The following is a 25,180-nucleotide window of genomic DNA, read 5'->3' as shown; positions in this document are numbered from 1 at the left end:
CCAACCGTCCCCTGCATATGACAGTGGAGACTTGGTTGTATCTGCAAGGAGTGCTTCTATGCAAGTTCCAGAGGGCAGACCAACATGAGATTAGTTAATTCTCGAGACTCTGACCAAGTTTTAGAAGTAACAATAGCAATTCTCTTTGGAAACCCCTGATTTTGGAGAATGTTAAGTTGGACTTTCCTTGAGTTATGCTTATGCTAGACTGCAGATTTTTTAACTCCTCCCATAATTCCAAAGAACCCTGGGGAGGACACAAAACTGCCCAAAAAGAGGCTGGAATAAAGGCTACAGTAGTCAAAGACACATGTCATGTAACGTGACTGATTTTACTGGAATGACTATGGTGGTAATTGACTCCTTTAAAGCCAGGCTGGCCTGAATTGCATTATTGTGGAAGAGTGGAGCGTGTGGGGCTGAAAATGGCCTTGCTTTTATTACTCTTCATTGTATCTTGGATATCTGTCCTCCATCTTTGTGAAGAATGCATTTCTTGAGTGAGAAAATAAGTGAAATGCTTTTTTAAGCAATAATCTTAAGGAAAAAACTGTCATAGACATGTAAATCATCTTGACTCTTGTTATAATAAAGTGAACATTTCTTTCCTCTAGCAAGAATGATTAAATCTGATAAAACCTTTACCTAAATAGCTTGAAAGAACCCTTTCTTCTGTAGCAGCTTTTGTATTGCAATTACAGCTCCCCTGTTATTGAAACCTGTGAGAAGGGATCTCCAGAATCAGCGTAGGCCCATGAATACACACTCTTCAGAACTCTTAGAAACAGTTGCTCCATTTCACTCATTTCACATCTGTTAAGAGCCAACCAAAAATAGAGATGGATAAAGGTGATAATGTAATTGTTTAATTTCAAGTATCGGGTGAAGTTAGTGAGCGTAATGTATGAACTTAGTAATTATTAACATTTTGGATTTACTATGCAGTGCAGAGGTCTTCATAACTGAACTGAAGGGAAAAGAGAGAAAAGTTTTGTTTTGTGGTATTCTTTATTTGTTCCTGTCTTCTAATTTTGTTGCCCCAAGTCTAATGGGACTAATATAAATGCATGGCTACTCTTAATTATGAAAACAAGACTTATAGAACTTAATCTTTTCACAAATTGTAAATAAAGAAATTGATTTGTCATTTCTGGTTCACTTTAATGGGATTTTAACTCTCTACTTTACACATTGCATACAATCAATATTTATTGAATTCCTCTTTGGGCAGCATAACAGTGTACAAGCACTGGAGAGGAATTTTTTTTAAAGGCAGACTGTATCCTCACTAAGAATATGAGGTGGGATTAGAGGCAGGACAAGGTTTATATATAAATGATCTTTAAAATAGCAATAATGATGAATGATGGCTAACACTTTTTAGTTAGGCCAGGCACCTATTTTACATACTAATTCATTTAATTCCCACAACAACCCTTCAAGGTAGGTACTATTAGTGTCTCTGTTTGATACATGAAACAGTTGAGGCACAGAGTTGTTAAATGATTTGTCCAAGGTCACATTGCTAATAAGTGATGGAGTTGGGATTCAGACCCAGGGAGTCTGGTTCAAGAGCCTGTACTCTTGATCACTACTCTGTACTGCCTCTTGTTCAAGAATGATATTAAGAAGAAAGTATTCTAATACCATTAAATACAGTAACCACTAGACTCATGTGGCACTTTGGTTAAATTTAAATTAACTAAAATTAAAAATTTAGTTCCTTAATTGAACTAGCCACATTTCAACTGCTCAGTAGTCACACATTGCTAGTGGTTGCTATGTTGGACATTTGTATCATCAGAAAGTTTTGTGGGACAGCACTGATACTGAAAATTAGTGTTACAGCAGTTTAAGTGAGAAAGTTAGGCTCTTGTGAAGAATGGAAAATTATACCGGGTGTTAATGATTGAGTGGGTGGCCTGGGCAATGGACAAATGGACTCTTCCTCAAGGAGGGGGATATATATTCTAGGTGAAAGAGAAGGAAATGATAATGAATTCAGTTCTGGACATGATGAAGGGAGGTATCTGTGAGTTATCCAACTGAAGCTGTCCAGAAAGCATTTGGAAATAAGGTGCTGAAGCTTAAGAGAGAATTCTGAGTTGGAATCATCCATATAGAGATAATCCTGAACCATGAGAGCTGATGAGGTTTTCAAAAAAGAAAATTTACAAAGAGAAGAGCTGAGGGAGAACCTTGGGGTATATTTAGAGAATTGATGGTAAAAAGAGGGGTCAGAGAAAGATTGATCAAAGAAGTAGGATAGCCAAGTTGATGAAATACCACACGAGTGATGAGAGATTTGAAATTTCATGAAGGAGGCTTTGACTTTTTCTATGAAATACTATAGCAATGTAAGGACTGAGGGAGAGAAAAAAGAATTGAATTTGGTGATGACAAAGTCAGTACTGATCTTTGAAAGTGCAATGGAATGTTAGTGGCAGAAACCAAATGATGTGAGTAGGAAGAGAGGAAATAGAGACAAGGGTTTAAATTAATCTTTCACAAAGTTTAGAGGTTAAATAATGGAGTGAATGGGTACACAACAGAAGGAAAAATGAAGGTTTTTTTTTTACAAAATAGAGAAAATGAGCTTGGCTGAAGGCAAAACAAGATTACTGGAAAGGAAATGGCAATTAGCAGTAACCTTTATACTATCCATTCATTACTTTGTTCATTCACTCCATGTATTGCATACCTACTGGGGACCAGGCGCTGTAAGGAATTGGAAGTATAGCAGTGAATGAAACCAATTCAATTCCTGCTCCCCAGTGCACTGTCCTAGTTGCTCATTTCTATCCTTCTCTTTTTTCTCCCGACTCTCTCCTAAAACCTCCCACCTTCCTGTTTCTCTTTAGTAATGATTCTGCAGGCACACATACTAAACCAAACTTATTAGAGAGCATCTATAACATCCAGTATTCTCTCTTGATGTATATCATTTTCTTTACTAAATTTGTTTTCTGCTTTTTAAAAGTTACAAACAATGAATAAACTCTTCAAATGAGATAAAACCTTTGTACTTAGTCTTGATTTATTTTCCAATAAAAAGTCAAGAGGTGAGTAAACGAGAAGTACCAAAGTGACAGCAGCATTGAGGAGTATGGCTCCTCTTCACATGTGATGATCAGCACGTACTATTGCTACCTGTTGAGAAAATCCTTCCTTGTATAGCTGTAAGGTCTGTAATGCCTTTAAGTATCATATCCTTGATGACCTGATTTAAATATAAAACACATTTCTTGTAGTTTGGCATTACCCCCCCTCATGTTGGGCTTTTAGTATAGCACCAAGGTACCACTTATTGTGTCAAGAACAATACTTGTTATAATGTCAAGTTTTCCCTTGGAGATCACTCACCCATGTAAAAGATAGAATGTCATAGCTACAAGCTACTGATTAAAGTTCTTAAAACTCATTCCATATGAATTAAGTTAAACTTAGTATTAATTGAGCAAGTTGGAAAAGAAGAAGGCCACCTTCTCTTCTAATTCTGGAGGGAAACATGAAAAGATTGATTAGGGAAGGTATTTTGTGATGGAGAAGAGTATAGATGAGTGGGTCAATCTGGCTTGAGAGCATGCATAGCCAAAAGGGAGCTGGCTAGCAGACTTGGTACATTGCAAAGCTGAGAGGGCGTGCTACCTGGGAATTGTCTTATATAGTGGCTATTCTTAGAGGAGTTAGTCTTTTAGAGGAGACAACATTAGACATTTGAAATAATTTCAGAGAAAAAGTCATATAGTGCAGTGATTGCCAAACTTAGTTATGTATCAGAATCACCTACGGAGCTTTCTTTAAAAGTAAAGATTTTTGAGCCCCACGCGAGAAGCTTCAGGAGTGGTCCAAGAATCTGTATTTTTAACAAACTTCCTATGGTTCTAATTTAGTTCATTCTCAGAACTGCACTTGAGAAGCACTGGAATTCAGTAAAATAATAAACTGAATGTAATAAAACCTTGGAGGAAGAAACATCCTAATTTAATTGTTGATTTAAACAAACATATCCAAGCATCTAATATGTGCTGGGTATTATGCTATTTTCTAGGCCTACAAAGATGAATAATACATGATCCCTGTCCTTATGCTCAAAGTCTAATAGAAGAGATATCAGCAGATAAATAAGACAGTGTGGTTAGTGAAATGATAGAGGGGTACAGGATGTTATGGGAGCAAATAGGAGGAGTACCTAACCTCCCCTGGTTGGTTTTGGGGCACAGGGGGAGGGGAGCAGGATCAAGAAAGCTTCGCTAACGTGGCTGAGCTTTTTGATGACAGGTAACTGACTTCTTATAACACCTTGTATTGTTTTTTTCCAGTGGTTTTGCTTAGAAATCTTGTTAAAATATACATTTTCCTGCTTTCTTAAACAGAACTCATGTAATTTAACCTTTTTATTGATGCCTTAGCATGATCACATATTATCAGTTATTTATGCCATATAGAAAAATAGTGATAGCTTTTATCACAATAAACAGGATTAATTTTCGTTATCCAAAATGGTCCCCAACTGCTATGACTTTGCTATTCTCATTTTTCTGTGCTATTCAGTCAGTTGATAATTGTCTTCTCTTAATGTCTATTTGGCTGTCTGTAGAGTATCTTATTTACTTAAACTTTTCCTTAGACAAAACGATTTGGACAAAAAAAATGGGAATAAGTAAAAAGTGTAAAGCATTCTGTTAAATACAGTATGTGAGTTTTACTGCATTTTATGACATCTGTTTTAAAAAATTCTTAGAAGATTCTGATGTACACCCCTAAACCAACATACTATAATCTGGCTCTTAGCTTTATTCTAATAGATAAGGTTGCCCCGTATCTCAATTTGTGTCTGAATAGTTATATAGTACAGGCAATAAATGCCTATAGAGTCCAGACCTGAGAAAGGAAGTTTACTCTGAGTAAGAAAGTAATTAGAGGGTTTTGAGCAGAAGGTTGGTATGATCTAACTTAGCATTGATTTTTAAAGGATCACTCTAGCTACTATATAGAAAACCAATGTTGGGGGTGGACCACATGAGCAGGGCAATGCTCTAGTAGAGAAATCAGCTAGGAGATGATTATATTAATTCAGGCAAAGAGGTGGACAGAGACTTTGACCTGGGTGGTAATAAAGAAGATGGTGAGAAATGAACAGATTTTGGATAAATATTTAAGGCAAAAGCAATAGGATTTGTTGACAATCAGATATGCAGTGTGAAAGGAGTTAAGGATCAGTCTTAAGTTTTTGGCCCTTCAAGTAACTGGAAGGACGGAATTGCCTTTTACTGAGAAAGAGAAAACTGGGAGAAGAATAGATTTGGGAGGAAGATAAGGAAATTTTTTTTTAGATGTTAATTTTGAGGTGCCTATTAGACATCCAAATTGTAGTCTAGTGGATATGGTAGTCTGAAGTTCAAGGGGCTGGTCCAGGATAGATGTAAATTTGGAATTCATCAACATAATGATGAATTTAAAATCATAAGATTAGATGAAATTGCCAAGAGAGCAAGTGTTGACGGAGAGGAAAAGAGATCCAAGAATTAAACCTTAGGACACTCGAACAATACAACATCAGAAAGATAAGGACAACCCAAATGGAGACTAAAAAGGATTAGCCAGAGAGGAGGGAAGAAAACCAGAAGAGTGTGATATCCTGAAAGCTAAGTGAAGAAAGTCTTGCAAGGCAGATAGTGATTAGTTGTGACAAATAGTAGAGTAACTGATGCAAACTTTTCATTGATCATTGGATTTAGCAATGTGGAGGCCATTGGTGACCTTGATAAGGAATAGTTCAGTGAGGTAATTGGGGCAAAAGTGTGAAAAGCATGAGTTCAGAAGAGAATGTAAGGGAAAGAATTAGAGACAGTTGAAAATAGACAACTCTTTGGAGGGCTTTGCTATAAAAAGGAATGGAGAAGTGGCATTATAGCTGGAGAAGGTGGTGAAGAGAAGGTTTTTTTTTTTAAGATAGGAAAAAGTATGGCATGTTTGTATGCTGATGGGAATTATCCAACAGAGAGGGAAAATTTGATGATGAAAGGGAGAGAGGGGAGAATTGGTGGAGCTACATCTTTGATAAGAAAGAGGAGATGGGATCTCATGCACAAGAGGGTGATTTGGCCTCAGGGACACAGACAGCCTATCTATAATAGCTGGAGCAAAAGCAGATTATATGGGCACAGATGCTTCAGATAGATAGGGAAGAACAGATTGTAGAAGTTCTCTTCTGATTGCTTCTGTCTCAGGAAGCAAGGTTATTAGCTGTGCTTGAGGATAGGGAAGACATATTGGAAATGTGAAAAAGAGGAGAAAGTATGAGTTATCTAGGAGAGGAAAAGAGGAAATGGACTATGGAACTGATTAAAGGGAAGCTCCAAAGGTGCACTTGAATTTAAAGTGAATCCAGTCAGCTTGAATCTGTATTTTTCTGAGCTTCACATTCAGCTAGCTGGCTTGTAGACATGGAATGAGGGAAAAGGTGAATATACAGCCATTCATTGTGTAACACGTGTACAATGGTGGTCCCATAAGATTAGTACCTTATAGCCTAGGTGTGTAGTAGGCTATAGCATCTAGGTTTGTTTAAGTACACTCTACGATGTTCGCACAAAGACACAGTCAGCTAACAATGCATTTCTCAGAACATGTCCATTTCATTAAGTGGCACCTGACTGTAATTGGGTTGGAATTTTTCCAGGTGAATACAGTATGATTCATCACTAAGATAGTCATGGAATTTGTGCTTAGTTAGGAAGGAAGTGAGGATTTGCAAGTGGAAGGGAGAGCCGTGAAAGGTGTTAAGATCAATTAACTATAGGGTACTGTGGGGTCAAAGACTATTAATAGAGTTGGAATATTAGAGGAAGGAAGCTTAAAAGATAGGAGGTGGTGAGCAGAGAATCAGAGGGTGAGATGCCCATATGGAATGTCCACTGCTTTAAACTGGAATGAGGGTGCTTAGCAGTTTTCTTAGTGGCCATAATTATTTTGATGGATTGATTTGTTAGGTTCATGACTACAAAGAAGGAACACCAGAAGAGAAGACCTACTATATAGAATTATGGGATGTTGGAGGCTCTGTGGGCAGTGCCAGCAGTGTGAAAAGCACAAGAGCAGTATTCTACAACTCTGTAAATGGTAAAGCATTTTTTATTTCTACCATTTATTAATGGTCTAGGAGTATAGATCATCTGTTAAGAAATTCTATGGAATGCTGGACTCATCTTAATTTAAGAAAGATCTAGTTACTCACAACTCTTAATTTAAATCTACATATCACATTCCAGTTTGTGTTTCCAGGTTCTAACAATGTAATTCAGAACATTAAATATTTGCTTTGTCTAAGTGTTTCTGTTTATATTATTGTCATAAACTAAATATTGAGAAATGAAATTGTACTTTGGGTACTTGACATAAAACATGGAACTTTCAAAACACTGTTCTCTGGGAGTTCTGTTCTCCAGTCAGTTGAGTATGTATGATAGGACCATTAGGAGTCCCATAGTCTAAGCCAGATGTCACAGAGATAGAGATTTCTTTCATCTGCTCCTGGGAGACAGTCTTATGTAATAAAGAGCTACCTAAGGGTGTTTTTAGGGTGCAGAAATTTCATCCAGTTGTAGAAATTCAGATACCTGGAACAGACTTCCAGATGGACGTATGTAATAGAGGATATAATTGCAATTCATGGAGTGACCACTCTGTGTCCAGGGGAAGTTACCCAACCTTTCTGAGCCTCAGTTTCCACATGTGTAAAATGAGGTAAAATAGTTCTTACCTCATAGGACTGTTCTAAAAATCAAATTAGATAACACACATAAAGTACAATATGTAGCACATAAGTACTGTCTACAACAGTACTATGCACAGTGCGGAAACAGTTAACTTTTTGAATGAATATAATTCCCTATATACTTGATGTGGTTTTGCTTATTTTTATTGATGAGGTAGTTTTGCAATTAGGACCAGGCAAAGAAGGCACTCGGTAAGTGTTGAATGAAGAAACAAAGAAAAGACATTCTAAAAATTTGATGACATTTTGTCAGCCCTTGTAGAATTACAAAAAGTTACATAATGACAAAGAAAATTTTGTAGGTAATCATTTGTGAGAATTTGTAGAGGAAATTTTAAAATAATTGTCTCTGAGTTTGTTAGTCATACTAAAATGCTAGGTTCATTAAGCAACCTAATGCTTGAATTTACTGCACCTCACTTTGCCAATTGTAAAACGAAGAGGAATTGTTACAGTATCAGCATTATTTTCTCTGGTTATTTTAGGTATTATTTTAGTACACGACTTAACAAATAAGAAGTCATCCCAAAACTTGTATCGTTGGTCATTGGAAGCTCTCAACAGGGATCTGGTGCCAACTGGAGTCTTGGTAACAAATGGGTAAGCCCAGATTACTTCACAATTGGCTTGAAATGTTACAGCAATCATAGGAACGTACCCAAAATAACACTTTGTAAGATGTTTGATTTGCAAATATTTTCTCCCAATATGTAGATTGTCATTTTATTTTCTTAACGGTGTCTTTCACAATGCAATAATTTTTCATTTTGATAAAGTCTCTTTTCTCAATTTTTTCTTTTAGGTATTGTGCTTTTGGCATCATGTCTAAGAACTTTTTGCCTAATCCCAGATCATGCAGGTTTTCTCCTATGTTCTTCTAGAAGTTGTATAGTTTTAGGTTTACTTTTAGATCTGTGATCCTTTTTGAATTAGTTATAATGTGTGAGGTTTTGGTTGAGGTTAACTTTTGCATGTGAATGTTCAGTTGTTCCAACACCGTTTGTTGACAAGATTATCCTTTCTCCATCGAATTGCTTTTACTCCTTTGCCAATAATCAGTTAACCATATTTATATGGGTCTATTTCTAGATTCCTTAATTCTGTCCCATTCATCTGTTTTTATCCCTTCACCAATACTACACTGTTTTGATTATTGTAGCATTAGAGTAAGTCTTAAAATTAGGCAGTGTGATTCCGTCCACGTTATAACTTTTCAAAATTGTTTAGCTATTCCAGCTCATTTGCTTTTCCATATAAAATTGAAATCAGCGTGTCTATATTGACAAAAATTCTACTTGGATTTTTATTGGAATTGCATTAAAACCTATAGATCAAATTGGGGAGAATTTTTGTTGCATCTTCCAATCCATAAACACAGTATGTCTCTTCATTTATTTTTTGAAGCAAATCCTAGACATCATATCATTTCATCTATGTATACTTCAATGTGTAACTTTAAAAGATAAGACCTTTTGAACATAACCAAAATATAATTGTCACACTTAAAATTTAACAGTAATTATTTAATATCCCATATTATTTTAATTTCCCCAAATGTCTCATAAATGGTGGTTTGTTCAAAATAGTATCTCAATAAAATCCACTCATTGTGTTTGGTTTCTTAAGTGTCTTTGATCTTAAGTTCCCCTTCCTTTTTTTTTTTTTACCCTTTAGCAGTTTGTTTGTGAAAGAAGATGGCTTGTTTGTCCTGGAGAGTTTTCTGTGTCCTGGGTTTTGCTGACCGTATCCCTATAATGTCTGTTAAATTTGTTTCTCTGAATGCTAAATCTTCTCTAAAATGGTATTAAATATAGTGGCCTGAAAGATGCAAGTTTTTTGTTTTTCCATAGTGGTATTTTGCATATATTACAATACCTGGTTGTCTGTCTCTTTGTGGTGTTAAGGTATTATCAGCCTTATCTATCCACGATAAAATTCCCCACTAGTTTTTCACCTAACGGTTAAAAAAAAAGGAATCTCAAGATCTGACTTCAAATTGGATGTAAGATTTAATGAAAGAAAGTGAGAAAAAAGGAAAGCTGAAAAGAGAAACAAGAGAACAAATTATATATATATGGCAACATATATATTTTAAGTTACATATATAGTACCATATATATGTTAATACATGTGCAAGAAATTATACAAGACTACAAGTGACAGAGATATATGTGTATCAAAGATGATGTTTAATAAAATATATATAAAAATTTGTATCTGAGCCAGAATTAGTGAGTATAGGAAAAGGAAATAATGCAAAAGGAAGACAATCAATACTTCATTCTCTAAGAAAGCAAATTGCAGTTTTGGACCATGTCTCCTAAGTCAGGGTTGATGTTGGTAAGGAGAATCAAAAGCCTTGAACTCCAGTTATTATTGGCTTTGATGCATAAATAAAATAATATTTTTATGAAATGGGAGGTTACATAGTTCAAAACAATTGTGTTCCAAGGCTGAACAGTAACTGAAGCTCTGTAAGATTATTATGAAGGGCAAAAGAATTTGATAATTTTTCATGCCCCCACAATTTAGATTATTCAAAGAAAAAGAAAAGTAATATTAAAGGAAGAAAAAAAGCTATGCTCAACTGAGTTGTATTGATTGGATTACGCAATATTGATTTACTGTCATAAGGTGTTCGCAGCCAGGTTTTGCTGACTTTTGTAAATTAAGCCTATAACATGTCAGAAATTCAAATCTGTTTTATTTCTCATATGTGAACAGAATTTAAATTAATTCAACAACATTGGACTCTGTGTTCCTTTCGGTAATAGAAAGAACACCACTCTGTCCTTTGGGTAAGAATAGAAAAAAAGGATTCTAATAGCCAGTGACCCAAGGCCACTAATCCTAAATGATTTGTATTGCCTGTCCTCTGCCTCCCACAGCTCTTGTGTCAGAACAAACAAGTATTAGGTATTTGGTACTTAATTATTTTCTTTTCCTATTCATTTTGCATTTCAGCTATCTCCTTCCCTTTCCATTTGTTGAATCCATCTTTCCCCAGGCTATGTGGCATCTCCTGTGGTTGACTTATTCTGGCCTTCAGCATTCCTATTTCTTATTTCCCTAAAATGATCTATTTTTTTTATTATTCATAGACAAAAATATGTATGGTAGATGTAGAGCTTATGTATATCCAAGAAGGTACCTAGAAGCTTTCCATTTTTCCCCTCTGGCACAAGGCTTGAGTGCTGTGCAAGGTTCCTGAGTTTTCTCTCCACTGAGGTTTGAATCCAGTCTCTGCATCTACACAGAAAAATTCCTGAGCTGTTGGGAGAAGTCAAGTCAACCTACTTTGGTCTACCTGGTGGGCACTTAGTTATTCAAGTAATCTATAAAGATTCATGGGAACAAATTTTGAGTAGTTAGATGAATAGTTGGAACTCGATAGATGGTGATGAATTGTTAAGTAAACAAGTAGGTGGAAGAAATTGGGAGAAAAATGGGTTTATTGGTGATAGGTAAGAGTCAGTGAATTATCAGTAAAGTAGGATAAGCTAGTTGCATTTAAATATTACACATCCACATCAGAAAGGTAAATTCTCTTCACCTCTTCATTATTGTTTATCACAGGGATTATGACCGGGAACAGTTTGCTGATAACCAAATCCCGCTGTTGGTGATAGGGACTAAACTGGATCAGATTCATGAAACCAAGCGCCATGAAGTCTTAACTAGGACTGCTTTCCTGGCTGAAGATTTCAATGCGGAAGAGATTAATTTGGTGTGTATTTTCACTAAAGCATGTTTGTATTATTATCAGGTGAAGGCAAAACCAAAGACTTCATAAGTCACTTATTCTTGCAAAAGAAGCTTTATACCTGAAATCAGGCTTTTAGGGTTCTAGTCCAAAATGTAGTAAAGATTGGGATCAACAAAGACTGTCAGATGTGCACAGTCACTTCAGCCTCCTTGTATGCTGATCTGTTGGAATGTTCCAACTTTGTTCTATGAATAATGTAAATCATGGGCTTTTTCTTGAAAAGATTTTTAAATATCTCACCAAAGTCAAAATAATTTAATTAATTTAAAAATAATTGAATTAAGATGACAAAGAATGTCAGTGATGCTGTTCCTTGACTATTTGTGCTTCAGAAAAGCCTCTTAGCTTCTAAACTACAGAGTTTACCTTAAAAAGGGCTAACAAATAAATGAGAAAATTACAACCTGTAAACCAGGAGTGCTTCATAAGCATTAGTTTGTATAAACTTATATGTATAATGTATACAGAGGATTGAGTCTTTTCCTGAGGTATTTAGCTCAATTAGAACCTGGCACTAAAAAGGCTAAGATAAGCCCTCAGATAAACCAGTTAGTGTTGCCCAGAGAAGGATTCTGGGCAGCAGCTTCAGTCATGGTTTATATGTCATTGTTCACAAGTAGGATTTCTGCAACATATTCAGTGTGCTGGCATTCAGACGTGGGGTGGGCGTGGTAGTATAATAATGCCAATGGGTACCATTTATTGAGCACGTCTGTGCTGAGCATTGTTCTAGAGCTTTATGTACATTATCTCACATTCATCATCTTCACATCATCCGTCTAAGGCAGGTACTGTTATTATCCCCAGTTTTAAAGATGAAGACTAGGAGCTGAGAGAGATAACTAGGCCAAGGTTACACAGGTCAAACCAGGCACTCAGACTTCGGAGCCTGTGCTGTACAGTTAAGCCTATTTTCCACTTAATTATCCTTCAACTAACATTTAGAATCTTGGAGCTGAAAGAACTCTTAAAAATTATCTAGATTAACAATTACCCAAACCTGACTGCATATTCTTATTACCAACAGCATCTGAGAAAAATTTTAAGTAACTGCCCCACAGTTTATTCATAAGGTCTGGCAGAAGGACCAGGACTCTGTAATTTTAACAAATGACTCAGGTGATTCTGATGCCCTTATTCTGTGAGTCAACATTTGTGAACACTGCTTGGTTCAACCCCACCTCTGCCCCAATAAATGAGTCAGCTTCTGTCTGCCATGCCATTGTTTTTTACCTTCTACTTTGCAGTGGAGGTGCTTTATTTTTCTTAGCTGCCACCATGGAATATTCAGCATATATCCCCCAGGTAGTCAGCACTGGACTGTGATATTCCAGAGGATTCCTGCTACTTAGAATATACAATGTCCTTGTTGAAGAAGTGCTGAGGTTACTTCCTTTGAACATTATTTCCAAAGGGAAATTTACCATCAAATACACTTAATTTGTTCCAGTAATTACTTTTAATGTATTTTGGAATGTCTCTCTTTCTAGTGCCTGTGGGTTTCAGTGACAATCACCTACTTGGAAAGGCAAGGCTGTCTTTTAATTGTTAACAAGATCTAAAGGTACTCAAGTGGTGGTACTGTGGCAAACACAGTCTCCACAGAGTTCACATGCAACATACTTTTGTCTGTTATCAGTGTATGGCTTCAAGAACACAGCAGAAACCACAAGAAGGTCTTGAGTATGCAGGGAAGGAAAAAGGAGAGGAGAATGGGGTAACAGTATCAAAAAGAGATAGCAATCAAAAAGACTCAGCAAGTAAATATAAACCCTCAAATAAACTAATGTAACAATATTAGTGCTAGCATCTTTGGTTACTGTATGAATTTACTTAAAACTATAGAAAAGGAAGAATATAACGTAAGTGTATCCATCAAAGATGGAATCAGTTATCTTGTGCCTGAAAAAAGGCAAATTGCTTACATTATAAACAGGAAGAAGATTACTTATTTTTTAAAATCCTGGTAGGTTTATTTCATCGAGTACAAATTTTTCTGTGTTTACTTCAAAGTGATCATACTGAAACATCTTCCTTAGTTAGTATTCCTTTCTGAAGCTTGGACAAGCTATTTAGAGCTATTAGTTTTCAGGCTTTGCTTTCAGCCATGATCAAAAGCAGATGGCTCTTTCAATTTAAAATTCTCATCCTAAAATCATTGGGTTTCTCTAGCCTGGTCAACCTGAAATTGTGGATCCTTAGAATTAAGTTTTTGGGAGATTTTGTTTGTTTGCTGCTTGATTTAGTTTTTGTATTTAGTACTTTGGCTCTATTTGGAATCACCTCAGAAGTCTTTTGACGTTCTGATGACTATGTAATCAATATCCATTTTGTAAAACATATCTAACACAGTTCTATCTACAGTTTGTCTCTTACGTGCCCCAACTGCTGTTTAAATGTGTTCAAACATTATTTCAAATACAACAGTTTGCACGATGACAGTTCAGTTTGTTTAATCCATATATAGAATTATCTTTTATTATGTTAGCTGCTTTTGTGTCTGAAAATTCAATTTGATAGCATTTTCTTGGAAGGAAGAGAGAAGGGAACTAATATTTCAGTACCGTCTATGTGCCAGACATGCGTTGTCTCATTTAATTTTTACAAAAATCCTGCAGTATAAGTGATGTTACCCCATTTCACAAGTGAGCAAACTCTACTTTAAAGATTTAGTAACCCAACCAATGTCACACAATCTAGAAATGTTGGGACGGATATTTGATTCAGAGCTTGCTGGCTTCAAAGACCTCTAATTTTTCTAGTACTCTGTGATCTCTGAAAAGTTTGTTGTAATCTCTTTTTTGTGGTTTTGGAAAATGTATTATATAGTTTCCAGCCAAATTTTAAAATGTGAACCTTGAAATGTTGTATATGGACAAAATAGGTGATCGTTACAAAATCCATTGGGAAGGAATCGTGTAGGCTTAGGGATTACAAAACAGAATAAATGCAACAACAATAATTTCAGTAATTTCCCAAGGGACACAGATGATCTACAACTGGAAGACAAATATCATTCTTGCAAAGGACCCTACATGATATCCTCATAGTTTGATCTTAGGTGGCATTTGAGGTAAAAATCAAAGTACAGGGACCAGCCCAGTCATTAAGTTCATGCACTCTGCTTTGGTGGTTTGGGGTTCACAGGTTTGGATCCTGGGTGCAGACCTACATACTGCTCATCAAGCCATGCTGTGGCGGCATCCCACATATAAAAAATAGAGGAAGATTGACACAGGTAAACCTCAGGGCCAGTCTTCCTCACCAAAAAAAAAAAATCAAAGTACAATCGTGTCGTTTAACAACAGGGATACATTCTGAGAAATGCATTGTTAGGCAAGTTCATCCTTATGCAGACATCACAGAGTGTACTTACACTAACCTAGATGGTATAGCCTACCTATATCTAGGCTCTATGGTACTAATCCTATGGGATCACCATCGTATATTTGGTCCATCATTGACTGAAACATCGTTATGCAGCTCATGACTGTTTTCTCTCTTGAGGTGGCAAGTCAATGATGACAAGCGAAGGCAGCACGACACTGGAATTCCAGGAAAAAGATAGTAAACTTTTTAAGGTCTTTACTAGTCATTGCAGTGATTTAATAGTCCGGATTGTTTGTCTCTTCTGGGCCCCATTTTTTCTCTATTTTTAAAAATCCTACTTAATAGTAATATATCTATTGTTTATTAGTGTTTATTTAATTATTATTAGGGCTGGTGTGGTGGCCTAGGGGTTAAGTTCGCACACTCTGCTTTGGCAGCCCGTGGTTTGCAGGTTCAGATCTGGGGCACAGACCTACACACCACTCATCAAGCCATGCTGTGGCAGTGTCCCACATACAAAATAGAGGAAGATTGGCACAGATGTTAACTCAGGTCAAATCTTCCTCAAGCAAAAAGAGAAAGATTGGCAACAGATGTTAGCTCAGGGCCAATCTTCCACCACACACACACACACACACACAAAAATTATTATTAAATAATAATACTTAATGATATTTAATAATAATAAACTTATTGTTTATTATCAAAAAATGTATCTATTGTTTATTATTTTTTCTATGACCTACCAAGAGATGTAGTACCCTGCAGTCAATGAGTGGGAAATCTCTGGCAACTATTCTATTTGTTCTTTACTCCTCTTAACTCTTTATTCATGCTTCCTACTGTTTGTGTGAACTGCACAGTACTTAATTAGTTGAGTACTGGTCAGTAACTAGTACTAAACAGTGAAGTGTTTACTGTTTTTAATGGTTCTACTTCTGCTTTTCAGGGTAAATGTAGGTAGGTCACCTGATTGGTGTCTTGGTTTTGTTATTAGTAAGATATTGACAATCCTGTCTTCCTTTATGAATTATGATGAATATGTTCAGTATCCTCTAAAATTGCTTAAATAACAAAAGTGTCCTTATCTTCCTTTAGCACTTTTATCTTTGCTTTGTGCATCATAATTTGAAAATTTACGTGAATATTTTATGAGAGTAAAATGCCTAATATTTTAGTATAGAAATGTGCAACAGGAACAGTAATAACTAACAAAGAGCTATGTTTCCTAACTTTTAATTGTGGATTTTATGTTTTATCTTCTAGGATTGCACAAATCCACGATACTTAGCTGCGGGTTCTTCCAATGCTGTCAAGCTAAGTAGGTTTTTTGATAAGGTAATGGCTTCAATTGTTATTTTTAAACTTAATTTATATATTACAGGAATTTAAATTTTTTGTAGAATGCTTTGTCCTTTTGTTCCTTTGTCTTGAACTTCACAGCCTGAATAATACCTGTTTTGATGTCTCTTGTCTGTTGGTATAGTTGCTAAAGTCCTGCTGGCCTATTTATTCTCTCACCAGCGTTCTCTAAGCAAAGGATGAAAGCTACTGGATTTAAATGGGTTTTTTTAAAAGATACTTAATTCTCCTCTTTAGAGCAATTTATGTTTTCCTGTTTTCTAGCTCTCTTTGTACTTATTCTCCCCCTAACCCCCTCAAAAGGCACTGAACTGAGGAAATTCAGCTTAGTTAAAGCCCTGAGTTCTTTTTGCTCTCCCAGCTATTAATATTCTCCACATAAACATTACTATTACTTTTAAGGTTACATCATCTTCTTGATTCCCTAATCTTTCCCCATCAGAAACCTTTGCATTCCAATTCTTGACTCCTGCTAGCATCATCTTATTGTCCTGACCGGGATGAAAACAGAATGACTCAGCATACTGGGAAATTAGAGCACTGTTTGTCTTTCCTTCACCAGGCCACATGGCTGCATTGCACATAGTATTGACCAAGTTTAAGTTGTTTGCCCAGTGTTGACACTGTGTAGTAAAGTAAAATAGGGTGTATTTCTCTATGCATTATTGAAAAGGATTAATTTCTGTATTATAGTTCCTTTTAACTATAATCTCCCAAGAAAATCATTTCTCTTCTCATAGCTCTTTTCTATGAATCATTTTTCTTTTAGCTGATTAGGGGTCTAATATTTGGACCTTTATCCAATGTGCCAGCATAAGATAAGCCCCATGCCCCTCCCTGGTTAATATTAGGTCACTTGGAATTTTTCGCTTCATTGCACCACTTCCCGATTGGTGTATGGCAAAGGGACACAGGTGTGCTGAGATAGTGATCCCCTCAGTTCTAGTGCAACCAGAGCCCCCTGGGCTGGGTGACCGGCAGTCTCTTCCATTTACCCCAGTGCTGTACTCTGGGGTAAATGCGCTATACAAATATTAGCATTTTCTAAGAGTACCATGTCATGAAAAATGTTGGGAAGCATTGCTAGAAACCAGATTTTCTCTCCACATTGTTTTCAAACTTAAAATGTAAGAACTTCCATGTGGTGTAGATCCTTGGCCCTCACCTAATACAAAATTCTTTCCCCTGAAAGCAACATCTTACAGATCTGTGTCTGACATGGAAAGATCCCACAATATGTTGTTTAAATTTTTAAATCATTTATTAATTTTGAAATTAAAAAGTAAACTTATATCTTAGAGAAACAATGGCTTATAGACTAGTGTGACCCAAGTTTTCAGGTAAGGCTTTATTTTAAAAAAATCAGGGGCCAGCCTGGTGGTGCAGCAGTTAAGTTCGCACACTCAGCTTCAGAGGTCCGGGGTTCATCAGTTCGGATCCTGGGCACAGACCTATGCACTGCTTATCAAGCCGTGCTGTGGCAGGCATCTCATGTATGAAGTAGAGGAAGATGGGCATGGATGTTAGCTCAGGGCCAATCTCCCTCAGCAAAAAGAGGAGGATTGGCAGCAGATGTTAGCTCAGGGCTAATCTTCCTCAAAAAGAAAGAAATTAGAGGGAACTTGGTTGGTTTTAAGAAGAGAGCAAGATTTGGTAAGAAAAGGGTGTTGCAAGTTGAGGGTAGGGAATTATGAGCAAAAGCAAAAAGGCAGCTTCTCTCTTCATTGCCTAAATCATAAAAACACGTATGTAGATTAGGAGGTTGGCCAGACCTCCAGACTGAGGTGGTTGCCTGAAACCAAGGCACTTTGCAGCTGTATTTCACCCAGTTTTCTCTACATCATATCTTCCAGAATTTAGTGTAAAGATTTCTTTTCCAAGAGGAAATCTAACTCCTCCAGACTCATTTGGCCAGTAGTAATTCCTCCCTACTCTACATGATAGGATTTTCCTGTCCTGCCCCGGAGAGGGGAAAGAGAATCATTCCCTTCTTGGTTTTTGTGGGGTCGAGTATTTTAATCTCTCAGGACAGCGAATGCCACCTTACGCTGAGTCTCTTGTGGCTAAAAGTAATCCAACCATAGTCACGAAAATAGAATCTGGATGATTTGGCTGTCAGGCCAGTGAGAGCAAGCTGGCGTGGGCCTGGAGGACACTCTGCTCTTATTCAGAGGAATTCTTAGCTTCATAATTCTAGATTCCAATGTCTTAAAGTTAATCTCCAGCTAATCTGTTTTCTTATTTGATTAACTTTTCTTAATCACAACAGCTCTAAGTAAAGAAAATAATACTGCTTCTGCAACCATTGCAGTTTCTCAAGTGTTAGAACAGAATTCATTATTTTTTCAATTGTTTTTCATCATCTGAACATATGGTGCTCTTAAACTCATTATAATAGGCCATATATTTTGAGGGTTTCTTTTCAATAGTAGTGATGGATTTGTGCAGATTCATCCACTGCTTCACCTTATTTCTCCCACGGACCAAATAACACTTCTGAAACTACTGAATGAAGGGTACAGATTAAGTCCATAAAAAGAAGCTAATTGCCTGATGTCGATGTGTCATCTCTCTCCACTGAGGACCTACAGAATTTATCACTGTGTTTACTAGAGGGATGTGGCAGTTCATTATATTACACAGCATTCTCTGTTAGGAATAGCTGTACTATTGTAGTAGAAAAGTGCTCTGCTTTTGTCTTATGGGTTCTCTCTGGTACCTTTTGGGGCTGGCTGCTAGGAAACTTAGAGGCAAATTTCCTGTCAGAGACTAGGAATTGCATGGGATCTTATGTCTTTTGCTAATTATTCAGTCGTTTTTGTTTGTTCATTTTTTTCTTTACTCTATCACTAATGCTTTTTGGAATGAGGCAGGCTTTTATGGAAATACTCCCACAATCCTGATCTTATTAGCACCAGATTTAACTCATTGTACTAGACATCTGTAGCTATTGAAAAGACTCTTAATTTGGATATGTGCCTTTTAGTCCTGTTAGTGGCCATTGCAGTCAACCACTTTTTCCAGGTATGTGTGCTAAACCCTTAAAATCTTTATTTGTTTTTCACAGGTCATAGAGAAGAGATACTTTTTAAGAGATGGTAATCAGGTCAGTATCTATCTTTTCTTGATAAAATGGGTTCTTAAATTTAGAGAGAGGTGATTTCCAAGTTTATTTTCAGAAGTGATTAAAAAAAAAGTGAGGGGAAGTCATTTGTAGGTACAAGCAACTGATTTTCTTCTGTCCTGTTAAATAAAAAAGAAAAAATCAGATCAAGGGAAAATAAGGGTCTAAGGGACAAAAAAAAGGGGTGGGGGTAAAGTTACATTATAAAATAAAAGAAGAAAATCATTTGTTTGAGACTAAAGGTGTATATTCAGAGTCTCCCACAGTGCAGATAATTCATATGAAAGTCTAATAGGTAAATGTTACGAGATTCACCTTCATCCTCTCTGATTTAGATGACACTATCACCAATTTGTTGGCAAATGTTTTCCATTTGGTAGACTTTTTCTTAGTGAATCTGCCATGGTTTTCTGAGTAAAGCCTCATAATGGTGATTCTTTAAGGAAAAAGAGGCCAACATACAGAAACAAAAAATAGGGGGTAAAATTTAAAGACTGTTAGCAATTGAACTCTGTCTGCTTGAGACTTAACGTGATTATCTTTCTTGCCTGCAGATTCCAGGCTTTCCTGATCGAAAAAGGTTTGGGGGCGGAACATTAAAGAGCCTTCATTATGACTGAATTGCACTCCTCCTTTGGAAGACTGAGCAAGCAGAGGCAGTTTTTCAGGGCTTTCTTCTTGCTGTGTTGATTATTAATGTCTCAGCCTTTGAAGAAATCATCTTAAGATGCCACCCTTCAGCCTCACCCTTTCATGAAAAACTGAAAGGAAGTGACGGGGGGGGGGGGGGGGGGGGGGGCGCGGTCCAAACTTTGTCCCCATTCTCTCTGTTCCTCACCTTTCTGTCCCTGTTTATAGATTATGTAAAAGCCTTGTGGAAATATGAGATGTTGTCAAAATGATGCAGTAAATGAGCGGTGACAGAGTGCCGCACAGAAAATTGACTCTTGCCTAGAACCGTAGGGATTTTATGGGTCTGTAATTCTCCCACACTCCTTGCTGAAGGCTTAATTAAGTACTTCAGAAATGTATCTCTATTGTTTTACTTTCTTGGGGGGAAAGGTTATGTTAACCAGCCCTAAGTTGTCCACCCTGAACAATCTCTGTCATTTTCAAAGAAGCAAAATGGTGTTATTTAATTGTCTCTACCCTCATCACACACAAGGATGCCTAATAATAGCCACCCTTCTCCCTCTCCTCTCCTTTGCAAATGGCTCCGTGGCTGGAAGAGGCAGACTAATAGCTAGAGTTAAATATAAATAGATTAATAATACATAGAGAACAGCAGTACCAGAAAAGAAGAATTCTGCAAGAAACTGACGGCTCACTAAATCCTTCACTCTTTAGGTTACAGCTGTCTGCACTCTCTTACTGTTTTCAGTTTGGAAATAGGCTGAAATCTAAGACTTGCACAAGGGCAGTAAGAGAGATTTACAGCCTCTTCAGTTTTCACTTTTTTTGAAGGAAAAAATCAACTCGTGATTTGTCCCTTAACGATAGTCCGTAAACTAAGAATATCATTCTTTGTGTCAATGGTGTATTTATGGCGAGAAGTAAAAATAAGTTCCAGAGCAACATATTTACATCAGTTATGGACTAGCATTCTTGGCTTTCATAATCCAGAATTTTGGGGGGCGGTGTGTGTGTATGGGCATTAATTGTTCATTGTTACTTTTTTTACCCATCGTTTTTGCTTGTTTAACTCTCTTCCCCAGTTCTTTAATATATAAACCTGGTTTCCAAAAACTGTAAGTTGCTCCCTTATTCAGTAACACCTTTTCACACATATTCTCTCTCCAGCTCTGCCACAGCTCTCTGCACTCCTCATTTTGCTCCCTATTCAAGTATAGTAATAATAAATACACAGTTTCAGCTTCTCATTTTAAAACTAGGGGAAAAACATTAAATTCCCTTTCTATTCCATTTTAATTAAATTTCAGAAGTACTTTGGAAATCAAGGTATTCTGAAAGAAGATATTAAAATAAGAATGTTAGAGAGAGCTTTTAGAAAGGCAGTCTTGGGAATTTGGAAAAGGATTGCTAAAGCACTTTTCATCAGCTAGAATATTCTCCAGTCTTTCTTTGCATCCTCCCCCACAAGACTTAGCCTTGATTTCTTTTTTGACATAAAGGAGAGCTATGCAAATCAGGATCTGTATGTGGAATTTGGCACAAGTGTGTTGTGACAGAGGCTGTGCAGTTAGGAAGTAGAAACCAAATGCATCCACAAAGACCCAAACCAGCCAAAGCGCTGTGTATTCCTCTTTTAAAAAATAAATAAAAAACCCTCTCCTTTTCTCCTCTTTCTTCCTCTTTCCCTTAATTAAAATAAATCCCAATTTCTTTATTTTCTTCCTTATTGAAAAATAAAATAAAAGTAACCCAACACTGATGGCTTCAGGGTCAGCCTTGAAAAATGAGTAGTACTCAACTCCATTCCTTCTTGCTGTCGGGCTTGACTCCCTGAGTTATGGTTTTCTAAGAAAAAATGATTTTTAATAATCTAGGGTAAGTTTGTTACAAGTGTTAGTAGCAGCAAAAGGCTGTTTGCCAAAATGAATGTTATTAGCCAGAGTTCTTCAAAAGAATGTTTTTGAAGCCTAATTTTTACTAAGACTTCCTGAGACCTGCTCATAAAAATTGCTTTTAGATAATAAATGAGTATAAATATGAAAACACTTTCTAAAGAATGTTCATCTCTAATTTTCTTACTTTGTTGATGGAACAAATTGCTACCATGGAGAAAGGTTTTTTTTTTTTTTTCCTGTTGTGATTTAGATGGCTAGCCAATGTTCTTACGCATTGTGGAGATAACCAGATGTGAAGGCATATGGCCACTCATCTGTCCCTCAGGTGGCAGGACCCTTAGTTGGAATCCAACGAAGGATTTGGGTTGGTCTCTCCACCTTAGTGCTCTAAGAGTCGCTTTCCCGAGGAGGGTGATCCACATCAGCTTAATCTCAGCTTCTCAGAAGGCCCTGAACTTGAGGCCTCCATGATATAATCCAAGTGCCTTGACCCTGCTGTTTTTCTATCCATTCTGAAGATGGACTGCATGGAACAGTTGTGCTCAGCTGTTAGACTAGGATGAAGAGCTCCTAATCACTGTCCTAGTTGGAGCTTTTGAGTCTTCATTTCAATAGTGGGTGCTGTAGCCCCACTATTGCAGGGCCTCATATGGGTATTTAATAAGTGTTGACTTAATTGAAATTTCTTTATTTTTGGGGGGTTTAATTGAAATTTTTGAAGCACAGGTAGCATCTATTTTAAGAAGTTTGAAGGTCTAACAGGATGTCTGCATTGATTTAATATCTGTTAAAATTCAAAGGAGCATACTGTTTAGGGGGAAGGAGGAGAAGGAAATGAAAAATTCTCTTCTCCCTAATCGCAAGACTGAGTTAAATCACTGTGATAGGAGAGGAAGGGTTCCAGGAAATCTAGCTCTGGAGAACCCTGAGCCTCAGGTATTCCACAGTGTATTTGCCTCATGCAGAATTGGAGCTGGAGCCTGCCAGGGCTGCTCCATAGAGTAGGAAAGGGATCTGACTTCCAGTTATAATTAATCAGCACCTCCATTTAAGGACTTAAAGCAGTAGCTTTCCAACTCAAAAAAGTACATAAAAATCCTCTGAAGTACTTGTTTAAGATGCAGATTCCAGGATTTCATCTGTCCTTCTCTCCCGATTCTATGTATAGCAATAGGTACAGATTTTGGGGGGTTTTTTGGTGAGGAAGATTGGCCCTGAGCTAACATCTGGGCCAGTCTTCCTCTATTTTATATGTGGGACGCCACCACAGCGTGGCTTGATGAGCAGTGTGTAGGTCCATAGCCCTGGATCCAAACCAACAAACCCCAGGCCGCCAAAGTGGAGCACACGAACTTAACCACTATGCGACCAGGCTGGCCCCAGGATTTTGTATTTCTAATAGGCAAACCAGGTGATTCTGATGTAGGTAGACCATGATTCACCCTTTGAGAAAGATAATGGACTAATATCAAAAAAGTAGAGAATACATGGATTACAGATTCTGTCCCTTACGGCCCTGTTATAGCAGAGTTCGTCAAGTTCTTTGACTTCCTTCACATGATCTCACCTTAATGAACTGAGCCACTCCTCCCTCTCAAGGCCACACAAGCCACCGTAATCATGACCTGATTGTCACACCCTCTATTGGCAAAACAGGAAATGGTACTGCTACCATTTTTATTTGCTACCAATTTTTTACCCTCCAGGTATATCTATTTCTGATCTAATAAAATGCCTTACCATCTTATTCACAGCCCGTCTCTTGTACCATGTTTGTTTTCTCAGCTGGCTAACCACTAAGCTTTACCAAGGTCTTCAACAAGTAATTGTGAAGACTGAAACCCCTAAACTCAACAAGGATGTAAAATCTTGCTCAGTACCATCAAGTATATCAGGTAATCTATCAGTTCCATCTTTGTCTTGAAGCCATCTGTCCTGGCGTCCTCCATCCTCTGTCTCGGTTCTGGAGTGATTGCTCCATAAGCCTGTCACACTCTCCTTCACATTACCTGTAACAATACCCAGCTTCCTGGATGTAATGTTTTCCACCATCTTGGTGTGGATCAGTGGTCTTCCGACTGGGATGGGTACAAATATCCCCTCTAAGAGGTTCATGGGCACAGATAGTTTTAAGGGAATCACTTTCCAGATCATCAGTTCGCATGTATGTTAAAATTGATCTGCTTGTGGATGCAGCTCATTGCTAGTTCTTATTTCCCATCTCGACTTTCACAATCGCCCGTTTCCCACTACAGAAAAGGAACATCTTTCTAGTTATACAATAGAAATATGAGGGGGCCGGCCCCGTAGCCAAGTGGTTAAGTTCGCACGCTCCGCTTCGACAGCCCAGGGTTTCACTGGTTCGGATCCTGGGTGCAGACATGGCACCGCTCGTCAGGCCATGGTAAGGCGGTGTTCCACATGCCACAATCAGAAGGACCCACAACTAAAACATATACAACTATGTGCTGGGGGGTTTTGGGGGAGAAAAAGCAGGAAAAAAAAAGATTGACAACAGTTGTTAGCTCAGGTGCCAGTCTTTAAAAAAAAAAAAACAGAAATATGATATGAAGGAGATACCTGGTCTCCAATTCCTGGTCCTCTTCAAATTCTCCACCTCACATGTTCCCAGTTTTGGTTCACTGAATCCATCCTCCTTTGTCTGGTTTTTAGCATCTTTGTTCTTGTTCAGCATTTCCATATTGCGACTCTTCCAGTCCAGTATATGTTTGCCTTACCCCAACACACAACCTGCTCCTTCCACTGGGTGTCTTTTTGAGTGCTAGAAGGCACACCCTGCCCAGAAGTTTCCCCTATTCCCCTGCTTCAAATATCTGCCCACTCTCTCCCTCTCCCAGAAGCCTTCCTCGCTAGACGCGTCCACTCTGCTGTTTCAGTCACGCTGCCCTAAACACAGTTCTTTGAATGCCCTGCACTTCCACTTCTCTGACTTTGCACACGCTGTTCCCTCTGCTCAATGCCCTATCCAACTTTCATTCTATGTGTCTTGGCTCAGGCATCATCTCATTTGGGAAGCCTTCTGTGCCCTGCTGGGCAGGGCTGAGTGCCCCCAACCCCTCCCCTAGCACCCTCGGCTCTTCCCTGTCCTAGCATGAATGGCACTCTGTTGTAGCAGCCCGATTGTGGGTCAGTCTTCTCGGTACACTGCCCTGCTAGAGAACAGGACTGAATCTCAGTCATTTTTGTATCCCCCACATCTCACAGAGTCTGGCACATAGGAGGTCCTCAGTAATTGTAAAATAGATGAGTGCGTGATTACATTAATTAAA

General features: G+C 37.6%; 1 protein-coding gene across 2 annotated transcripts in view; it reads left to right on the top strand.

The window, feature by feature from the left end:
- The window catches only part of RABL3 (RAB, member of RAS oncogene family like 3), a 32,256-nt gene extending 11,315 nt beyond the window's left edge, over positions 1-20,941 (top strand). The window contains exons 3-8 of one of the 2 annotated variants that reach the window (XM_046658975.1): positions 6,996-7,125; positions 8,266-8,380; positions 11,357-11,507; positions 16,143-16,197; positions 19,306-19,344; positions 19,917-20,941. In XM_046658975.1, the coding sequence (XP_046514931.1) occupies positions 6,996-7,125; positions 8,266-8,380; positions 11,357-11,507; positions 16,143-16,197; positions 19,306-19,340 (486 nt within the window). In that variant the 3' untranslated portion in view covers positions 19,341-19,344; positions 19,917-20,941. Of the gene's footprint in view, positions 1-6,995; positions 7,126-8,265; positions 8,381-11,356; positions 11,508-16,142; positions 16,215-19,305; positions 19,345-19,916 lie in introns of both variants that reach the window. The other variant, XM_046658974.1, reaches the window with a different exon arrangement.
- The last annotated feature ends 4,239 nt before the right edge of the window (positions 20,942-25,180 follow it).

Source organism: Equus quagga, chromosome 4, assembly GCF_021613505.1.
Source record: "Equus quagga isolate Etosha38 chromosome 4, UCLA_HA_Equagga_1.0, whole genome shotgun sequence".
NCBI lineage: Eukaryota > Metazoa > Chordata > Mammalia > Perissodactyla > Equidae > Equus > Equus quagga.
This window is presented reverse-complemented; position numbering and strand designations above follow the sequence as displayed.